Genomic DNA, 14,836 nt, shown 5'->3' on the forward strand with positions numbered 1-14,836 from the left:
AGTTACAGAAATTCATTACATAATATCTAATTACCGAGCAAAATGTGTAACGTGAACTTCACAAATGTGCTTGTGCCATAACTTCTAAAATACCATCGTAACAGGGGCTAAAAAGAACAGTGTATATTTTGTTATTACTGCTTTATTTGGTGTTTTATAAAATTGCTATTGACAACCTTGTAATAAAATAAAACTGGGCATTTGTGTTCAGTCAGATAAGGCTTTATCTACCCAAGAGACTCTTGTCCTGTTAACATTCAGAATGTAGATCTAATCAATTATTAAAGGAGGATGCTACATTACTTTCTGGCTTATATTATTCTTCACAGCAGTATAATAGTTACAAAAAAAAATCTTTTTTTTTTCTGGTGATGTACCATTTAACTTTAAATTAATCTTTTAGGCTAAATTTGCAATGCTTGAAGAATATAACTATCCTCATATTTAATGTAGATAATGAGCCTGGGTCATGGGAAGCAGAGAGAAAGTTTTTCTTCTTGTGTGCAAACACAAAAAGCCTCAGACTTGAGTTGAGACTTCTGCTGAAATATTGAAAAGTAGCTGGCAGCCCTTGTAGTTGTTTGAGACTCCTAAAGGTCATGGGTAGTTCCTGTTTTGTACTTAGAGTAAAAAAATATAAGAATTTGAGATTTCAAGGAGACAGTCGAGGTAGACTTGATTTTTGCTGCCCAAAGGGGTAAAAGTTGCAGATCAATGTATCTCTGTAATATGTATGCAACCATTGTACTGGAACATTGCCCTTGTTCCTCAGTGGGACAGGACAGAGCTTGCTCTAAGCCTTCTAGAAGGGTTTTCACAACCAGAGTTTATTCCTAGATTGATGGGTACAAACTAAAGGAGAGCTCACAATTTCATTTTCTAAATTCAGAGGAATTAAATTCTATGCAATGTACTTAATTTTTGGAGTTAGCCTTGTTACAAATGTGAATTGTGTCATTATTAGGAAGAACCAGAATTTCTTTTAGTAAGGAGCAGTTATCATAAACTTTAAGCATGCAAAAAATATTTCTGCTAGGACATGATTTTATGCTGCCTTTGGCATGACTGAGCCTTCACAGCTATTTTAAATAACCTAAGTGCTTGTAGCTCTTGACAAAAGGCTATTTCTACATCTTCTCCTAAATGATTTCTAGTATTAGGAGAGTGTATCACTTTTTCTTTTTTTTGAATGAGAACAAAATGAATTCAACCCCTGCTCTTGAACTGCGCTAGTTCTTTTGTTCTTGATTCCTTTGTTACAGCTGTGCACTAGACACATTGTTGAAATATACAATGTTTAGCATACGCTGTGGATGCAATTAGTTTTAAGTCCCCTTCTTCCATGATTTCCTTCCTATTTTTTAAATTGTGAAGTCAAGGTGTTCCTGAAGCTTATTATAGTGTCACAGAAAGGGTGGGGAAAAAGAAATCCTTACATCTTCAGCCCATACACAGGGATGATGCAAGATGGAATAGGGTCAGTTTACATATTTTAAATGTCCCTGTCCCTCCTCCCTGCCCCCCCCCCCAAAAAAAAAAAAAAAAAAAGGCATAATAGACACTGGAGCCTTCTTACTGAAAACTAGTTTTATTTTTAAAAATAAGTTGAATGCATAGCACTCACAAAGATTCCATTGTTTTGGACATTTTGCATTTAGGAGCACCATTCTTATTTATGCCATAAAAAACACATTTTGGTTCTAACAGTAAGAACAGTGTATTTTTAATGTACACTGGTAAAGCCCTTTTAAATAATATATTGAAACTGTTCAGTGTACATTTTCTCTGTAGTCATTATGCAGCTGTAGTGTCAGAAAAACTCAGACTAAGTAATAAATTAAAACCAAACAGCATGTAATGGATCTTTTTACAGTTGACCTAGTGTCTTAAAATAGTCAAATAAAAAATACCCTATTAAATGTAAATTTGCAGTATTAACTAAGGGAATAAGCCCCCCGCCCATTATAATTCCAGTGTTAAGTATTAGTTAAATTTTTATGTATCAAATGTCTATGGAATAAATTTACTAATACCCCCAAAACAAGAAGAGCCTATACTGCTGTGTCACAAATAAAGATGACAAGTTAGCTGATCTAAAGATTTTACAGAAAAAAAAATGCTACAGGCATCTGCTGTTATTTCAAGTCATGGTCTATTACAAGACTGTACATTCATAGCATCAGAGGTAGTTAGAGCACTGAGGACATGGATATAGCATTGCTACAAAATGAAACCTGCAGAAAGAAGTCCATTTCCCTCTTAAGTGGGTCACAATGCTGAATAAAAAGCATGGCATCTTCTGAGGTGGAAGTCTCTACTTAACACTACTCTCAGACACAGGGATATTCTTTAAGAACCGAAGACAGGAGCGGGGGGGACACCACAAAACCAAACCAACTTGCACTTTAATGAAGAATTGACCACACTACGCCTATTTCAAAGTTGATTCTCTAGCATAAAGCAGAGAGTGTAGTCTCTTTCATTCACTCTCCTGTCCCTCTTGACTTGCACATATATGCTACAAAAGCCCACAACAAAAATTGGGATTTATGGGAAATAAAAACCCACAAACAAACCATAAGCAAAAAAAAAAAAACACAACAAACCAAGACAAACAGGATTTTTTCTCCTCAACAATAAATAGGTATTTGTAGCATGTTATCACTCAGCTCCAGAAAAAAAACCACAGCTGTGCTGCCCTCCCCTCCCTCCATTCTGAACATTATGGTAAGGCCTCCTCTCCTGTGATAAAGCCTTCATTTTAATATGGATAATTTATCTTATTTGCCCCTGCTTTCAGACAGTCTGTGTAAGATTTGCAATACTTCAGTGTCATTAGATGGTACACAAGTTTAAGTGCTACCACTAAGACAGGGGAGGAGGTTGTAAAAGAACAAATAAACAAAAAAGCCTTAAGCCCACATACTATAAAGCTATTTTAAAGTAGTAAGAATCCTGTCATCCATACATCTTGCTCCCATATTCTACCACAGGAGAAAGTCAGGTATCTTCTTGTATGTTAAAAAAAAAATAAATTCTCCATTAATATCTCTACCACCATTTTCATCCAAGAGTTGGATGCATGAAGCTTTCTACCCTTAGACTATACACTCCACAGGAGATAGTGTAATTCCATACAGTTACGTAATTAGCACCTTAATTGTGATAAAGCGGTTTACTCTTCAATATATTTTAGATCCACCCATTTAGAAGAATAAACCTCTGCATTTTCTTCTGGAACTCCCAAATAGTAGAAAAAGTTGTCCCGCTGTTACCTGAGAATTTCCCTCCTGATGGAACTGGATTTCTATAAGCATTTAACTGTCCTTTTTTTGTTTGAGTGGCATGGTCAGTGCAATTGGGAGATGCTTTCTGTTGGTTAATAATACATGTGTGTGTGTGTACACAGAGGCATCACAGCCACTGTAGTAGTTCTAGTACAGTACAAGTCCAGCTGAAACTTTCTCTTTTTTCCCATTACTCAATACCACGCTGCTGGGCAGTAGTTCACATCTACGTTCTGTGAACACTAACATATCCCTTTGGTACTCTGCATATAGAGGCCCTGAAGAAAAGCCACTCCACTTGCTGTAGTCTATTCCCTCTATACCTTCCTCCCTCAGGTTATACCCAATTAAGTGTACAAATCAGCAGCAGAGAGTAATGAGTAGAAAATTCCCTGAGTTAGTAGGAAAGTGTTACTTTAAACATAAAAAGGATAGGGAGAAGAAAAGAAGCAAAACCATAGTGCCTATCCGGCAAGGTACAAAACTTAAAAGCTAGCCAAAATACCAGTTAACTCAGATGCCTTAGCCTAAATCAAATATCCAACACAAGTGCTGAAAAAGGGGCAGGAGTATGGAGTTAGCCATACGGAGATTTGTTTCTTCTGTGATCCTCACGGATCTGGAGAAGTCTGGCATTCAATGGATTCTTATGTTTCAGTAAATTTGAAGTAAGTGTTAATACTGTATGGTGATATTACATAAACGTCTTCAAAATAATACTGCATATCTCCTTCATTAAAAGCTAAGTCGGTAGTTAGTCCACAGCTATTTTTCTTTTGACTAGTATTTCAAATGTGTGTTAGAAGCACAGAGTATTCTGAGTGCCAGAGTAAGAATTTCTTATCCCCAGGTATACACATTCTTTTTAGAGGGTGTTCTGTGTGCTTATTTTTTTTCAGTCTGTATTTGATCTATGGTACTGGTTGCCAATCCAGTTGCTTTTTTCTGGAAAGACACTTTTTTTATTCAGTTTGTCACCCCCAAACTTATTTGAGGTTTAACAAAAAAAAAAACCCCAAAACAACTCCCCTCAACACAACTTCCCACCCCAACCAAACAAGCACAAAACCATTTTGTACTTATCACCTCTCAAAGCAGGGAGTAATACAGGAATATCGTCCATTCACTTGATAACTCCGGTTGTAGGAGACACTTATACATGGCTTCACTTCTAGCGGAACAGCTAGTGACATTGCAGCACCAGTCTGTATGTGGCCTCGAGCCTGAACGCTAGACTGTAAGGCAGCGGGGCAAGTCTGAAGTGGGTGAGATGTTGTACGATTAGATGATATCTGTTGACAGTTTTGCTGCTGTGATGTCTGATGGTGATACTGTAATGAAGATTGATGAGCTTGGAGATATGGTATGTGCTGTTGAGCATTAGCCTGCTGGGGAGTTGGAGCCGGTGTCTGAAATGCAGTATGTTGGGCAGACTGAGCATGCTGTCCTTTTTGCTTGTTTGCTTCCTTCACATCATTATCATGTGCACTAAAACAAATTGAGAGGACAGAATAATAAAAAAAAATACATATTAAAAGAAACTCTTTTGGGTTAACTTGTAAGAGCACTCTAAAAAACTGTGCAATTATCTGAAAGCTTCAAAGCTTTTAAAAAAAAGAAAATAATTTTAGCCTACCCTTTAAAATAATCTCAGATTTAAGAATTTGTTTCTTTAAGATACAGGGTTTTTTTCAGCATTTTGCTTCATTGCACAGCAATACAAAATGCAGATAAAAGCCAAGTAAAATACAAATAATACAGCAGTATCTAAAATTACCAGCGCAATAAAGCCTGCTAGTGTACGGCAATAATGTGCCAGATTACCAGAACCTGAAATGAAAACTTACTTACTGCGTCTCATTTAAGTCGGGTGACTATAGGGTTTTTAAAAGATCAACTTTACTCAAAGATCATATATATAGTGATATTGGATCCTGTTCTGGAGAGTAGAAACGCCTTTTTTTTTTTTCCCTTTTCTCACCTTTTTTCTAGCCCACACAGTACTTAAGTTAGGCAGTTTAGCCCACCTGATTTCCCCTTGATTTACACCTGTCTGAAATACATTTAGACGTATTCTTTCTCTTGCTCTTATGCTGAGGTTAAGCAGGTACCGCCTACACACTTCAGTCAGGCCTAAAATCATCTAAGTTTTTCAGTACTGCCTACACAGAGCAGATCTCTAAGACCATTGTGGTTCAACCCCTAAGCAGTTGGTTTTTTTTCTTAAAGATTACCAGCTTTTTATGGTGTAGTGCAAAGATGACTAAAAGGCTTCCACCTTCTCCCCACCTCCCTAAGCAATCCTGAAAACAGCTCTGCAGCAGCACTGGGTCCTATTCCTTTTATTACACACATTAGCAAAGCCCAAAGAGCCCATTACGATGGGCTCCTTATAAGCCCATGCTTATAAGGAAGATGTGATTCTTCCAGATACAGCTGTTCCTGTGCTTCTAGGGAGCACAACTGTGTTTGGGTCTGGGCAAGAGCAAACTTCTGTAGGAAGAAAGCAGTTATGGTAGGCATAGGTTTTGATCTTTTAGAATAAAAGAACTGACTGCATAACATCCCTTCCCAGCAAGGTTCACTTGGCATTCGTTGGTATTTTTATTGCATGCCAGCTGTACCTCTCCACTGTAGTGCAAAAATGAATACAGCAAAAATAGATATAACCTCTTGGTCATTTCTCCGTCACAAAGCTGGCCACTCAGTCTGCATGTTTGATCCATAATCTGTTTGGAGCATCCCTTGAACTTCCAAGGCATACAATCTAGAGAGTAAGCAGGAGCTCCTGTGCCTTCAGTACTCCTCACTATTTCCTCCTGCTCTCTGAGTAGACTACAGAGATCAGCAACAAGCTATTTAACAGATTCTCAAAGCATGCCAGAAGATGTTCAGTGGAAATGCAAGGCTGAGTTTGTTGAAAGAACAGGAAAGAGGTTTGATCTGATAAGGTTTTCTTTTTTGAAAAGAACAAAACAGTTATTACCTAACAATATTACCTAATACCCAAGTAGTTTTAGAATAGAGAAAATGAAATTCAAATATATTTACTTTCAGTGCTAACAGCAATTAAGCATACCAACAGATGCAGAAATGGCCTTCAAAGAAGCTGCTTCGTTAACTTACATTAATAATCGTTCAATACATGGCACTAGGAAATCCCAGGAGTACGCAGTGAGATGATGCAGTCGGGTAGGCCACGTGGGTGAGAGACGCAAGATAATCCGTGAAGAAGCTACACACGCAGTAGCAACTAAAGAAGGGGCATAACTTAAAAATGCATGATCTAAAAAGAAGGAATAAGAAAAAGAGTCATTTAAGTTTGACTTTATCTATCAAGACAAAGGAGTCATTACCTGAAATATGTAACTCACCTTGCAGTGACACCTCCAGAAAGTAATCAGCATATTTTGCCATATATAACTTGGTCTTCTCTAAGCAAACCATTGGCCAGCCATCATGAAGATCAGTCTCATGGACAGCAATAGAAAGATAATAGTCGATGAAATGGGCAGCAGTTGGGAGGCACAAATTCCACTGAAATGTTTCTAGCAACAACAGCTCCATATGAAGCAAATTCTGTTTTGTTAGTACCAAGTTCATGTTAGTCATACAACCCAAGCTGTTCAACTGTTCAAGTTTGGGAACACTGTCTTCCTTTTCTTCAAATTTACCTTCAGGTGAACAGAAAGAGGGGGGGGGGAAAGGTTCAGCATGAGTGAACTGTAAAACAGATTGTATCTAATGCCTGCATTGGTCATATTTCAATTCTGCTGCGTCAAACAAGCTTGAGACTTTCCTGCACATGCAAAGCTCAAATGGAAGATATCATCCGAGACAAAAGGGGGTATGTACTATAAAGGGGTACATTTCAGCAGATAATGTCAAACACTGTGTAGGATATTGTGCAGTGAGTGCCATGTTTCCTGTTGGTTTTCCCACCCCAGCACACAGAAGCCAGTTGCCAAGAGCAGAAGTGAGCTGCATTAGGACATAACTGGCACTGCATATGCAAGTTTTTGTCACCAAATTATTATATAATGTGTCCCCATCATTAATGAAATACCACTGTGATGTGATTTGGCGTACACAGCACCACAGCATTTGACTTTAATCACCCTCCCACCCCCTCACACCCTTTTTTCTAAAACTCACTATAGTATAGCTACAGCTCTAGCCAATGTGGCTGCTTTTAATACCTGCTATGGTAGGTACAGTTTTAGACTTGATAGCTGATAAGCTGTTGCAGCAGTTCAAACAAGTGGTTTTCAGCAATGTGCATCTGAAAACCCACACTGCCATGTATACTGTTTCCACTTCAGCTTTCCTTGGACTTTTAACTTGTCAGTCCTGTACGTTTTTAGCCTGAAGCAAACTGTGTATGTCAAAAATCCATTAATAAGAGAAACAAGTGTCGCATTTCCATACAGTCTGCCATATGGTTGTGCTCTTTCCATTTCATTGCAAATCCTTTCCATCTGACACTCGCTATTCAGTACTACACGATATGTTGTAAATCCGCATTTTTTAGGGAGTTTTCCAGGACCGAACATACTGAACATTTACTTTTTTCCAACAGTGGAGGTACTTATACACAACTCAGAACTCAAGACCAGTCTCAGTCTGTCAGTTTTTGTTTCTCATACTCTAGTAATTATAGAAATAAAAGCTTCAGGAGTCACATTGTAATTTCTCTTATTACATCTATGACCTTATCAGATATATCACAGTGTGATTTGTCCAACTGAGTGCACTGCTGATTAAACTGCTTGTTTAAGCCACACAGAGCAAAAGTTTAAAATAGCATTCTGGTTTGTGCTTTCTCAACCAATTCATACACTGCTGCTCAGAGGAATGAATACTCCAGGCTTTCAGAGCTCTACTTGCAGCTTGTCATGAAAGATGGCAGAGGTGATTTTTTTTTTTTTAATTGTCTTCAGAACATGATTTGCATTTGAAAATCTGGCATTAGTTCAAAGCCAATCAGTTTTCCTAAATGGATTACACTGGTTTCTGAGGCCAGGTTTTCATACTCAGCACCTTACCCTTTGCAAAGAGAAGATTGCTGGCTCGTGGCATCCAGTCAGAGTTTACCCCCAGAAGAATCTGAAAAAACCCTTTTCTTGTTTAACTGTTCTGCTGAATAACTGTATTGGTGGAGACAGGGGATGCAATGAAAGGAAGCAGCATACCCAAAATAGCCAACACTTCAGTGCTCTGGTTTTCTAGCAAAGAGGGCCTAGAGCTACCATGCAATATTTCTGAGAAAATGAAAATGGATTCAGAGAAACATCAGCAGAAATGAAACCAACAGTTAGTTCTGCTGACAGGACCTGCTTCTCTGAATCTTTTGGTCTAAGAACAAGTGCCAGCAGGTATCCCAGTAAACTGCACCTGTATTTCTTTGGGGACTTCTAAAAGGGGTCTACAAATGTCAAAAGATGGATACACTCCACAAGAATCTAGCCAAGGTCAACATAAGCAGCACTGTTAATAGTGAGTGTTTGTCATTAATTCTGTCTTCAGCGTACTGTGCATTCGCCAGTGTATTTCACACCAGTATTACATCTGGTATGTGACAACACAGGATTTATGTTAGTCTTAGCTTGCTTAAAGAACACTGCAATTTATGAAATCTGAAGTATTCCAGAACCACACAGCAGCCTCAGCAGGGTCAGTCTACATATGGTTTATTTAATTTCTTCCTTTATCACAGGTATGCAAATTTCTCATTTGCAGCATTGGATCTGCCTATTTTGCCATGGCCTCAGAAAGACAGTTTTTCTATTCCTATAATACAGCTCTGAAAGTTCACCTTAGAATAATTTGTTACCAAGCATAAACATTAGTTTTTAATCACAGTTTGTTTTTCCTCCCCTCAGTTTCATCAGGTGCCAACAGAAGTCAAAATAAGAGTCTAAAGAAAGGCTCTGTCAATTGGGCCAAATTGATATTCACTAAACTGCTTGTCTTTTATAACCACTTTGTTTCCCCCACCTGCTAATATCTCATCAAGACACACCTTTAGAAGGAGAACCTATATTGCTCTAGTTAAAGTTTGGTGCTACATACTTACTTGCTAAAAGTAAACAGGAAAGAGCAACTACATGCAACTGCTGTATAGATATGTCATAACGATCCATAAAGAGGTCCAAGAGATACACAGCTAGATGTCGTGCAGCAGGACAGAGTCTGAACCGATTGCTCACAATGGCAATCAGATCTGCAAAGTATCTTCTCAGATGTAACTGGGGAGATTGTCCTTTGTAGGAGGGCAGCTTCAGCTCCTAGATGGACAGTAGCATGTAATTTTATTAAAACCATCATTCAGTTTGAATTGGTATCAGATTAATATAGCTGAAATTCTCAATTTTATCATGGAATTTTCAAAGTATTTCTCCCCTCTTCCTTCTGTTCCCATTGTTTCAGCATCCCTTTTCACAGAAAACAAAACCTATTTGTTGTATTACAGAACTAAGATATAATTTGGTTCTGCACAACACTAATATAATAATTTAAAATCTTTCAATTGGGCAATCAGCTGGAGTGACTTTAGCTTTTACCATTTCTGTTCTATAACGTCTAATGCAAAGGCTGTACCTCCCAGCAGGGAAACAGCAAGGGCATGTGAGCTTCGGCTCAGCTGCTTCAATGCAAAGTCCAATAGCTTAACTCAACCCCCTCTTGCTACAGCTCAGTCTAAGCAATCAGACTTTGTACTGAAGTGTTTGCATGTTCCACTGCTGCCCCATCTCCTGCAGGTGCTTCCAGAAGGGCACCAACAGCTGGCTGAGGGTAGACACATTAGGAAGAGGAATGGGGTGTGCATGTGTCAGTGCTTGCTGTGTGCATACGCTTAAACCCTGACTTAATCTGGTCCGACTGATGTTGCACTGACACTGATTACAGCATGCTCTCGCGCATTTAGTTAAGCGTACATAAACGTAACATGGTCTCAGATTTGGGGGGGGCTCCACAAAACAAAGGCCCTACCAACACCATAGATGAGAAAAATCTGAGGCATGATCTGTTTTAAATACAAAATTTGGACTGGTAGAAACAACATTCCCCAGGCTCCTGCCTGGTAACTAGTATCTCCTCTGATACACAGCAGAACACCAGTGCCGTCTTCTGTTATCATGAATAAATTTATGTGTTAGATGGTGCAACCTACTTACTGTGTGTAAGTAGTATTTTGAATACAATTAAATTTCCAGCAGGAAAATCTGATGACATAAGGTCGGAATGGAGTTACAAAATTTTCAAAGTTTTAAAGTCAATTCAAAGTTCTGAAACATGCTATTGAAATGGAAAACAAAACAAAACAACAACCCCCCCACCCCGTACCTATTAAGCTCTAGAATTCACCTTTCCCAACTCAAACTTATTAGTTTAGTAATGGTAATTTCGGTAGTAAATAAGTTATCCTGTCCTCTTGTGTTCCCCCAAACCCCTGAGGGAAAAAAAAAAAAAGCTGCTTTAGAAGTCACACCTTCAAGAAGGATAATCGACTCATCAAATACTATCAGGCAGAAAAAGAACGTTTTTAGTAGGTTCAGTAACTGCAAACTGATTTTTAGCTCTGGGCATAAGATGTGCTTTATTATGGAATTAGCCCCAAAGAGCAACTCCGAGTCAGTCGAAGCAACTTCAAAGCAGTGTTGCCGTAACCCTCTCCTATCCGTACTGCATCTAGTGTTTGTTTGTTTGGGTTTTGTTTTGTTACAACAGCATCACAGTGCTTTGTGCAGAGTTTAAACTTGGACGCACTCACGCATCCCACCAGGAGAACCAGGCGCATAGTGACCCCTTTGCCTTCTAGAACTGCAGAGAGAGAACAGTCCGCTCAGTCCGATAAACTGTCAGGACTGATGACAAACAGCCCGAGCGTTAACTGAGAGCAGACACTGTGTTTTTCCACGTCTCAAAAAGCAAACTCCACCAACACCCCGCCGGACCGAGCCCGCCCCACATACGCTTCCCGTCCCGCTTCGAGCCGCCGCGCCGGCTCCCCCCGGCGGGCCGGCTCCGATTGTTCGAGCCCTCACAAAGGCGCCGGGGCCGTCGGCCTCCGCTTCCCCCGCGCCGCGGGGCCGGGAGCGGCCTCCACCCCCCGCCTCCCCAGTCTCCCCGCCGCCCCCCGCAGACCAACCGCCGCCGGGCCGGCCTACCTTGTAGCGAAGCGCTTGGTGGATGTCGGCAGCCAGCTGTCCTGTCCACCACTGCGCCTCTAGCTCCATCGGCGGGGCGGGCGGCAGCCGGGGCCTGGGCGGAGGGGAGGAAGCGGAGCTCGCTGAGCGCGGGCGGGGCAGAACGGGACGGGCAACACCACCCTCGCCCCTTCCTCGCTTGCCCCCAGTTAAACGCGATCAGCCGCTGCCCGCGCCGCAGGGCTCCCCCGGCGCCCCGGCCCAGCTGGCCGCCATGCAGGGCACAAGTGAGGCTCGTTAAGCCGCCCCCTCCCGCCCCGGAGCACGGCCAGGCGAGGGGGGCGCGGAGGAGCCGGCGGCCCCAGGGGCGCGTGATCGCGCCCCAACAAAGGGCGGCAGCGCCTCCCCCACCGAAGCCACCACTCACCCTACGCAGCGGCGCAGCTGGCGGCTGCGGCGGGGCCGGGCCCGGGGCACCTGAGCGCGGCGCGGCGTCCCGAGGGCTCCCCCGCCATCACGCGGCGCCGCCCGCCTCGCCCATTGTTAAAGGGCCGAGCGGGCCGGCGTGTGTACAAAGCCAGGCAGCGCCCGCACGCGGCCGCTCGCCCGCCAATCGGCTGCTGCCTTACAGCACGGCCCGTCCGCTGGGGGCCAATCAAGGCGCGGCGCTCACGAGACATGCCGACCTCCGCGGCCACGCGCGGGAAGGTTTTGGGCCCGCGGACCTCCCGTAGCCGCCCCGATAAAGGCCGGGGAGGGTAGGCTGGGCTGGGCTGGGCGCCGCGGCGGCACCCGGAGATGGGCTGGGGCCTTACCCGTTGGCAGGGTCCCAGGGTGTGGTGTAACCCGTGCTGGGGGCTGCAGGACCCTTGGGGTCTCCCCCCGGGTGTCTTGGGAGAGCCGGGTTAGCGGGGCTCTCCCCGGCCGGAGCACGGTGATGCACCTGAGCGCACCTGATAGCGCCCGAGAGCACTTCCTGCGCCCGCCCGCCCCGTCTTTTCCTCTGTCATTTTCCCTTTTCGGTTCAGCCGTGAGGTTTTTAACACGTGCAGCGATCGTGTCAGGGGCCGTGTGTCGTTCAGCGCTGTAGCACTTCAGACACATTTTCACTTCAGCAGAAAAACATGCCACTCGGGCAGCAAAAGCTGTGAGGCTCAAGTATTAGATGTGTTTTGTGGGCGAGCTCTTGTTCGCTGCTAGTAAAATACCAGGGAGGTGGTTTGTAATAGGTGCATCCTCCTGTGAACAGCCTGTGCCGTTCACCTGTGCGAAGTGGCCTGTGTTGCTGAGGGGTGATCAGCAAACAGAGCTGCCACCTGTGCTCTTGCTTTAGCGGTAGGTGCTGTGTACTTGGTTTGTTTTCAGAAGCCCTTTTTCTAGATACTTCCCCCTTATTTGTAACCCCCTGCTGCAGAGATCTTAATATCTGGTCCTTTATAGTGGTTTACATCTTTGAATTCTCAAATACCCAAACAACTGGCTTATGAGAATGTAAAACCTAGTACAACAAACAATGCAAAGTGATGAAGAAGAAATGCATTGGATGCAATTTATGTTGAGGGAGCATATTTTAATTTTTCATTTCTACCAATGCTCAGACTTTTTTTTAATTAAGAAAATGGAAACCAACTTTTTGACATAACCGGTTTAATGACTGGAGCAAGGGCTGTAAAAGCCTGTTCCTTTAAACATGCATGTCTAGCTTTAATGAGTAGTTCTATGGACTGCAGTGGCTCATTTCATTAGAGGAGGTGTGCTCAGAGGTGTTGGCTCTTGTTTTCGAGGACACATCTCTTAGGCAGTTTCTATTTATGACAGATTTTGTTATATAATGCCACATAGTTTTATGAAGAAAAAACCAGAAAAATGTTAGTATTTTTGGTGCATACATAATTGAGAAAATAATTCAACTATTTAGATTAGCTATCTGAGATGTATGGACTATTGACAAAGCAGCATTTTGCTGTTCTGATGGCTGTCTCATACTTATGCATTGCTTTATAGGCAAGTGCATGCTCAAGCTAGTTTTAATTTTAGAATTATTTATCCTTGAAGAAAGGTAATAATAAATCTCATATTTCAAGGGTAGGATAAATCTCAAAAGCAGATTCCTAATGGAGACATAATCATTCAGGACACCTCTACGGCCTTCAAAAATGCATTGCCCGCTTGAAGAGGAAAAAGCTAATAAACATCAACATGCTAAAAACCTGTTGCAATGTGCCCGAACAAGGACGTCACAGTCTAATCTTAAGTATTGGGAGAAATTACTATTAGCACTGCTGCATCCCCATAGATCTATTTAACCACCATGTGGATTAGTCTGTTGCTGAACTGTTAAGGGGTGCGTGTGTGTGGGGAGAAGAGATACTTGCTGGTTTATTTCTCAGATATGCTTGTCTGACTTGAATAGGAAGCATCATCCTGATAAAGCTATGTACTCTGAGAGCTATTCATTTATATATAATGATCGTAATAACTGAGAACAACAATGATATTGTAGTTACTTGCCACACTACAAAGATGACAGAGCTGTGGAACTATCTATTTCAGATCCTTGTACCACTTCTTTGTTGTCTTTTTCCAAGTTGCTATGCACCCATTACAGCCTATTTTAATTGAGTTGGTGGTCTTGTGTACAGTTACATCTATCGTATACATTTATGTCTGTGTCTGCTTTTCTTTCAGTCAAAAGATAGGATTGGGAAGACCCTCATTATCCTGCCCAAGGCCAGGATTGCTTCTGGCATGTGTTTTTCTGATTTTGGAGGCATGCAGAAAATAACCCTATTGAAAAAGCCAAAGCTCTTCTGTGCAGCCACATTGTTATCTGCAGGAAGCATAAATCTCTGTTTGCACCTTAACCCCTACTGGAAGAACTCTTGGAGCCTCTGAACTGAGGCCAATTGCTTTCAGAGTCCAGAGTTTCCAAGATGTGAATTTAGAGGTTTAAATGGGAACAGTGCAACTACAATGAGAACCGGTTAATACAGCTTCTTTGCATGTCTTACAATCAGTCGTAAAAGTAATAACCAGTGGTATTTTTTTAACTGGTGCAGATTTTATCTACTTTTGGTGGTCAAGGCTGTGTACAGTGCTCTGAGTATTTCCACCTTCATCCCCTGTGTGTAAGCCAGGGCAAAATCAAAACATACTCAGTCCTCGGAATAAACAGAGGATATTAAAGATTACTTTCAGCAGCAGTAGTTAGGTGTTCTTTAGCAAGAAACTGACAGTGTGAAGTTTTCCACTTAGGTGTAGTACATGGAACCTGAGAGAATAGAAAACAGAACAAAAGTTTATGAAACCATTTTGAAATGGGTATCCTGTCTGTGAATGGCCGTGAATCACCTAAGCAAATACATGTGTCTCAAGGGGGAAATGAGATTGGCTGTCAGA

At 41.9% G+C, this 14,836-nt stretch overlaps 1 protein-coding gene across 2 annotated transcripts; it reads right to left on the reverse strand.

Annotated features, from left to right (window-relative positions):
- Positions 1 to 1,581: 1,581 nt before the first annotated feature.
- On the reverse strand, positions 1,582 to 12,004 carry CCNJ (cyclin J). 2 transcript variants are annotated; one of them, XM_082052796.1, is made up of 6 exons: positions 11,865 to 12,004; positions 11,459 to 11,552; positions 9,364 to 9,574; positions 6,662 to 6,961; positions 6,414 to 6,573; positions 1,582 to 4,775 (listed from the first exon to the last, which is right to left on the reverse strand). In XM_082052796.1, exons 2-6 carry the CDS (start codon positions 11,525 to 11,527, stop codon positions 4,370 to 4,372), a joined length of 1,146 nt encoding a protein of 381 aa, XP_081908922.1. In that variant the 5' UTR covers positions 11,528 to 11,552; positions 11,865 to 12,004; the 3' UTR covers positions 1,582 to 4,369. The 2 variants fall into 2 exon arrangements, with proteins under 2 accessions (XP_081908922.1, XP_081908923.1); XM_082052797.1 differs by lacking the exon at positions 11,865 to 12,004 and having other exon boundaries at positions 11,459 to 11,638.
- Between the last annotated feature and the right edge of the window lie 2,832 nt (positions 12,005 to 14,836).

Source organism: Streptopelia decaocto (assembly GCF_964273445.1).
Source record: "Streptopelia decaocto genome assembly, chromosome: 5".
NCBI lineage: Eukaryota > Metazoa > Chordata > Aves > Columbiformes > Columbidae > Streptopelia > Streptopelia decaocto.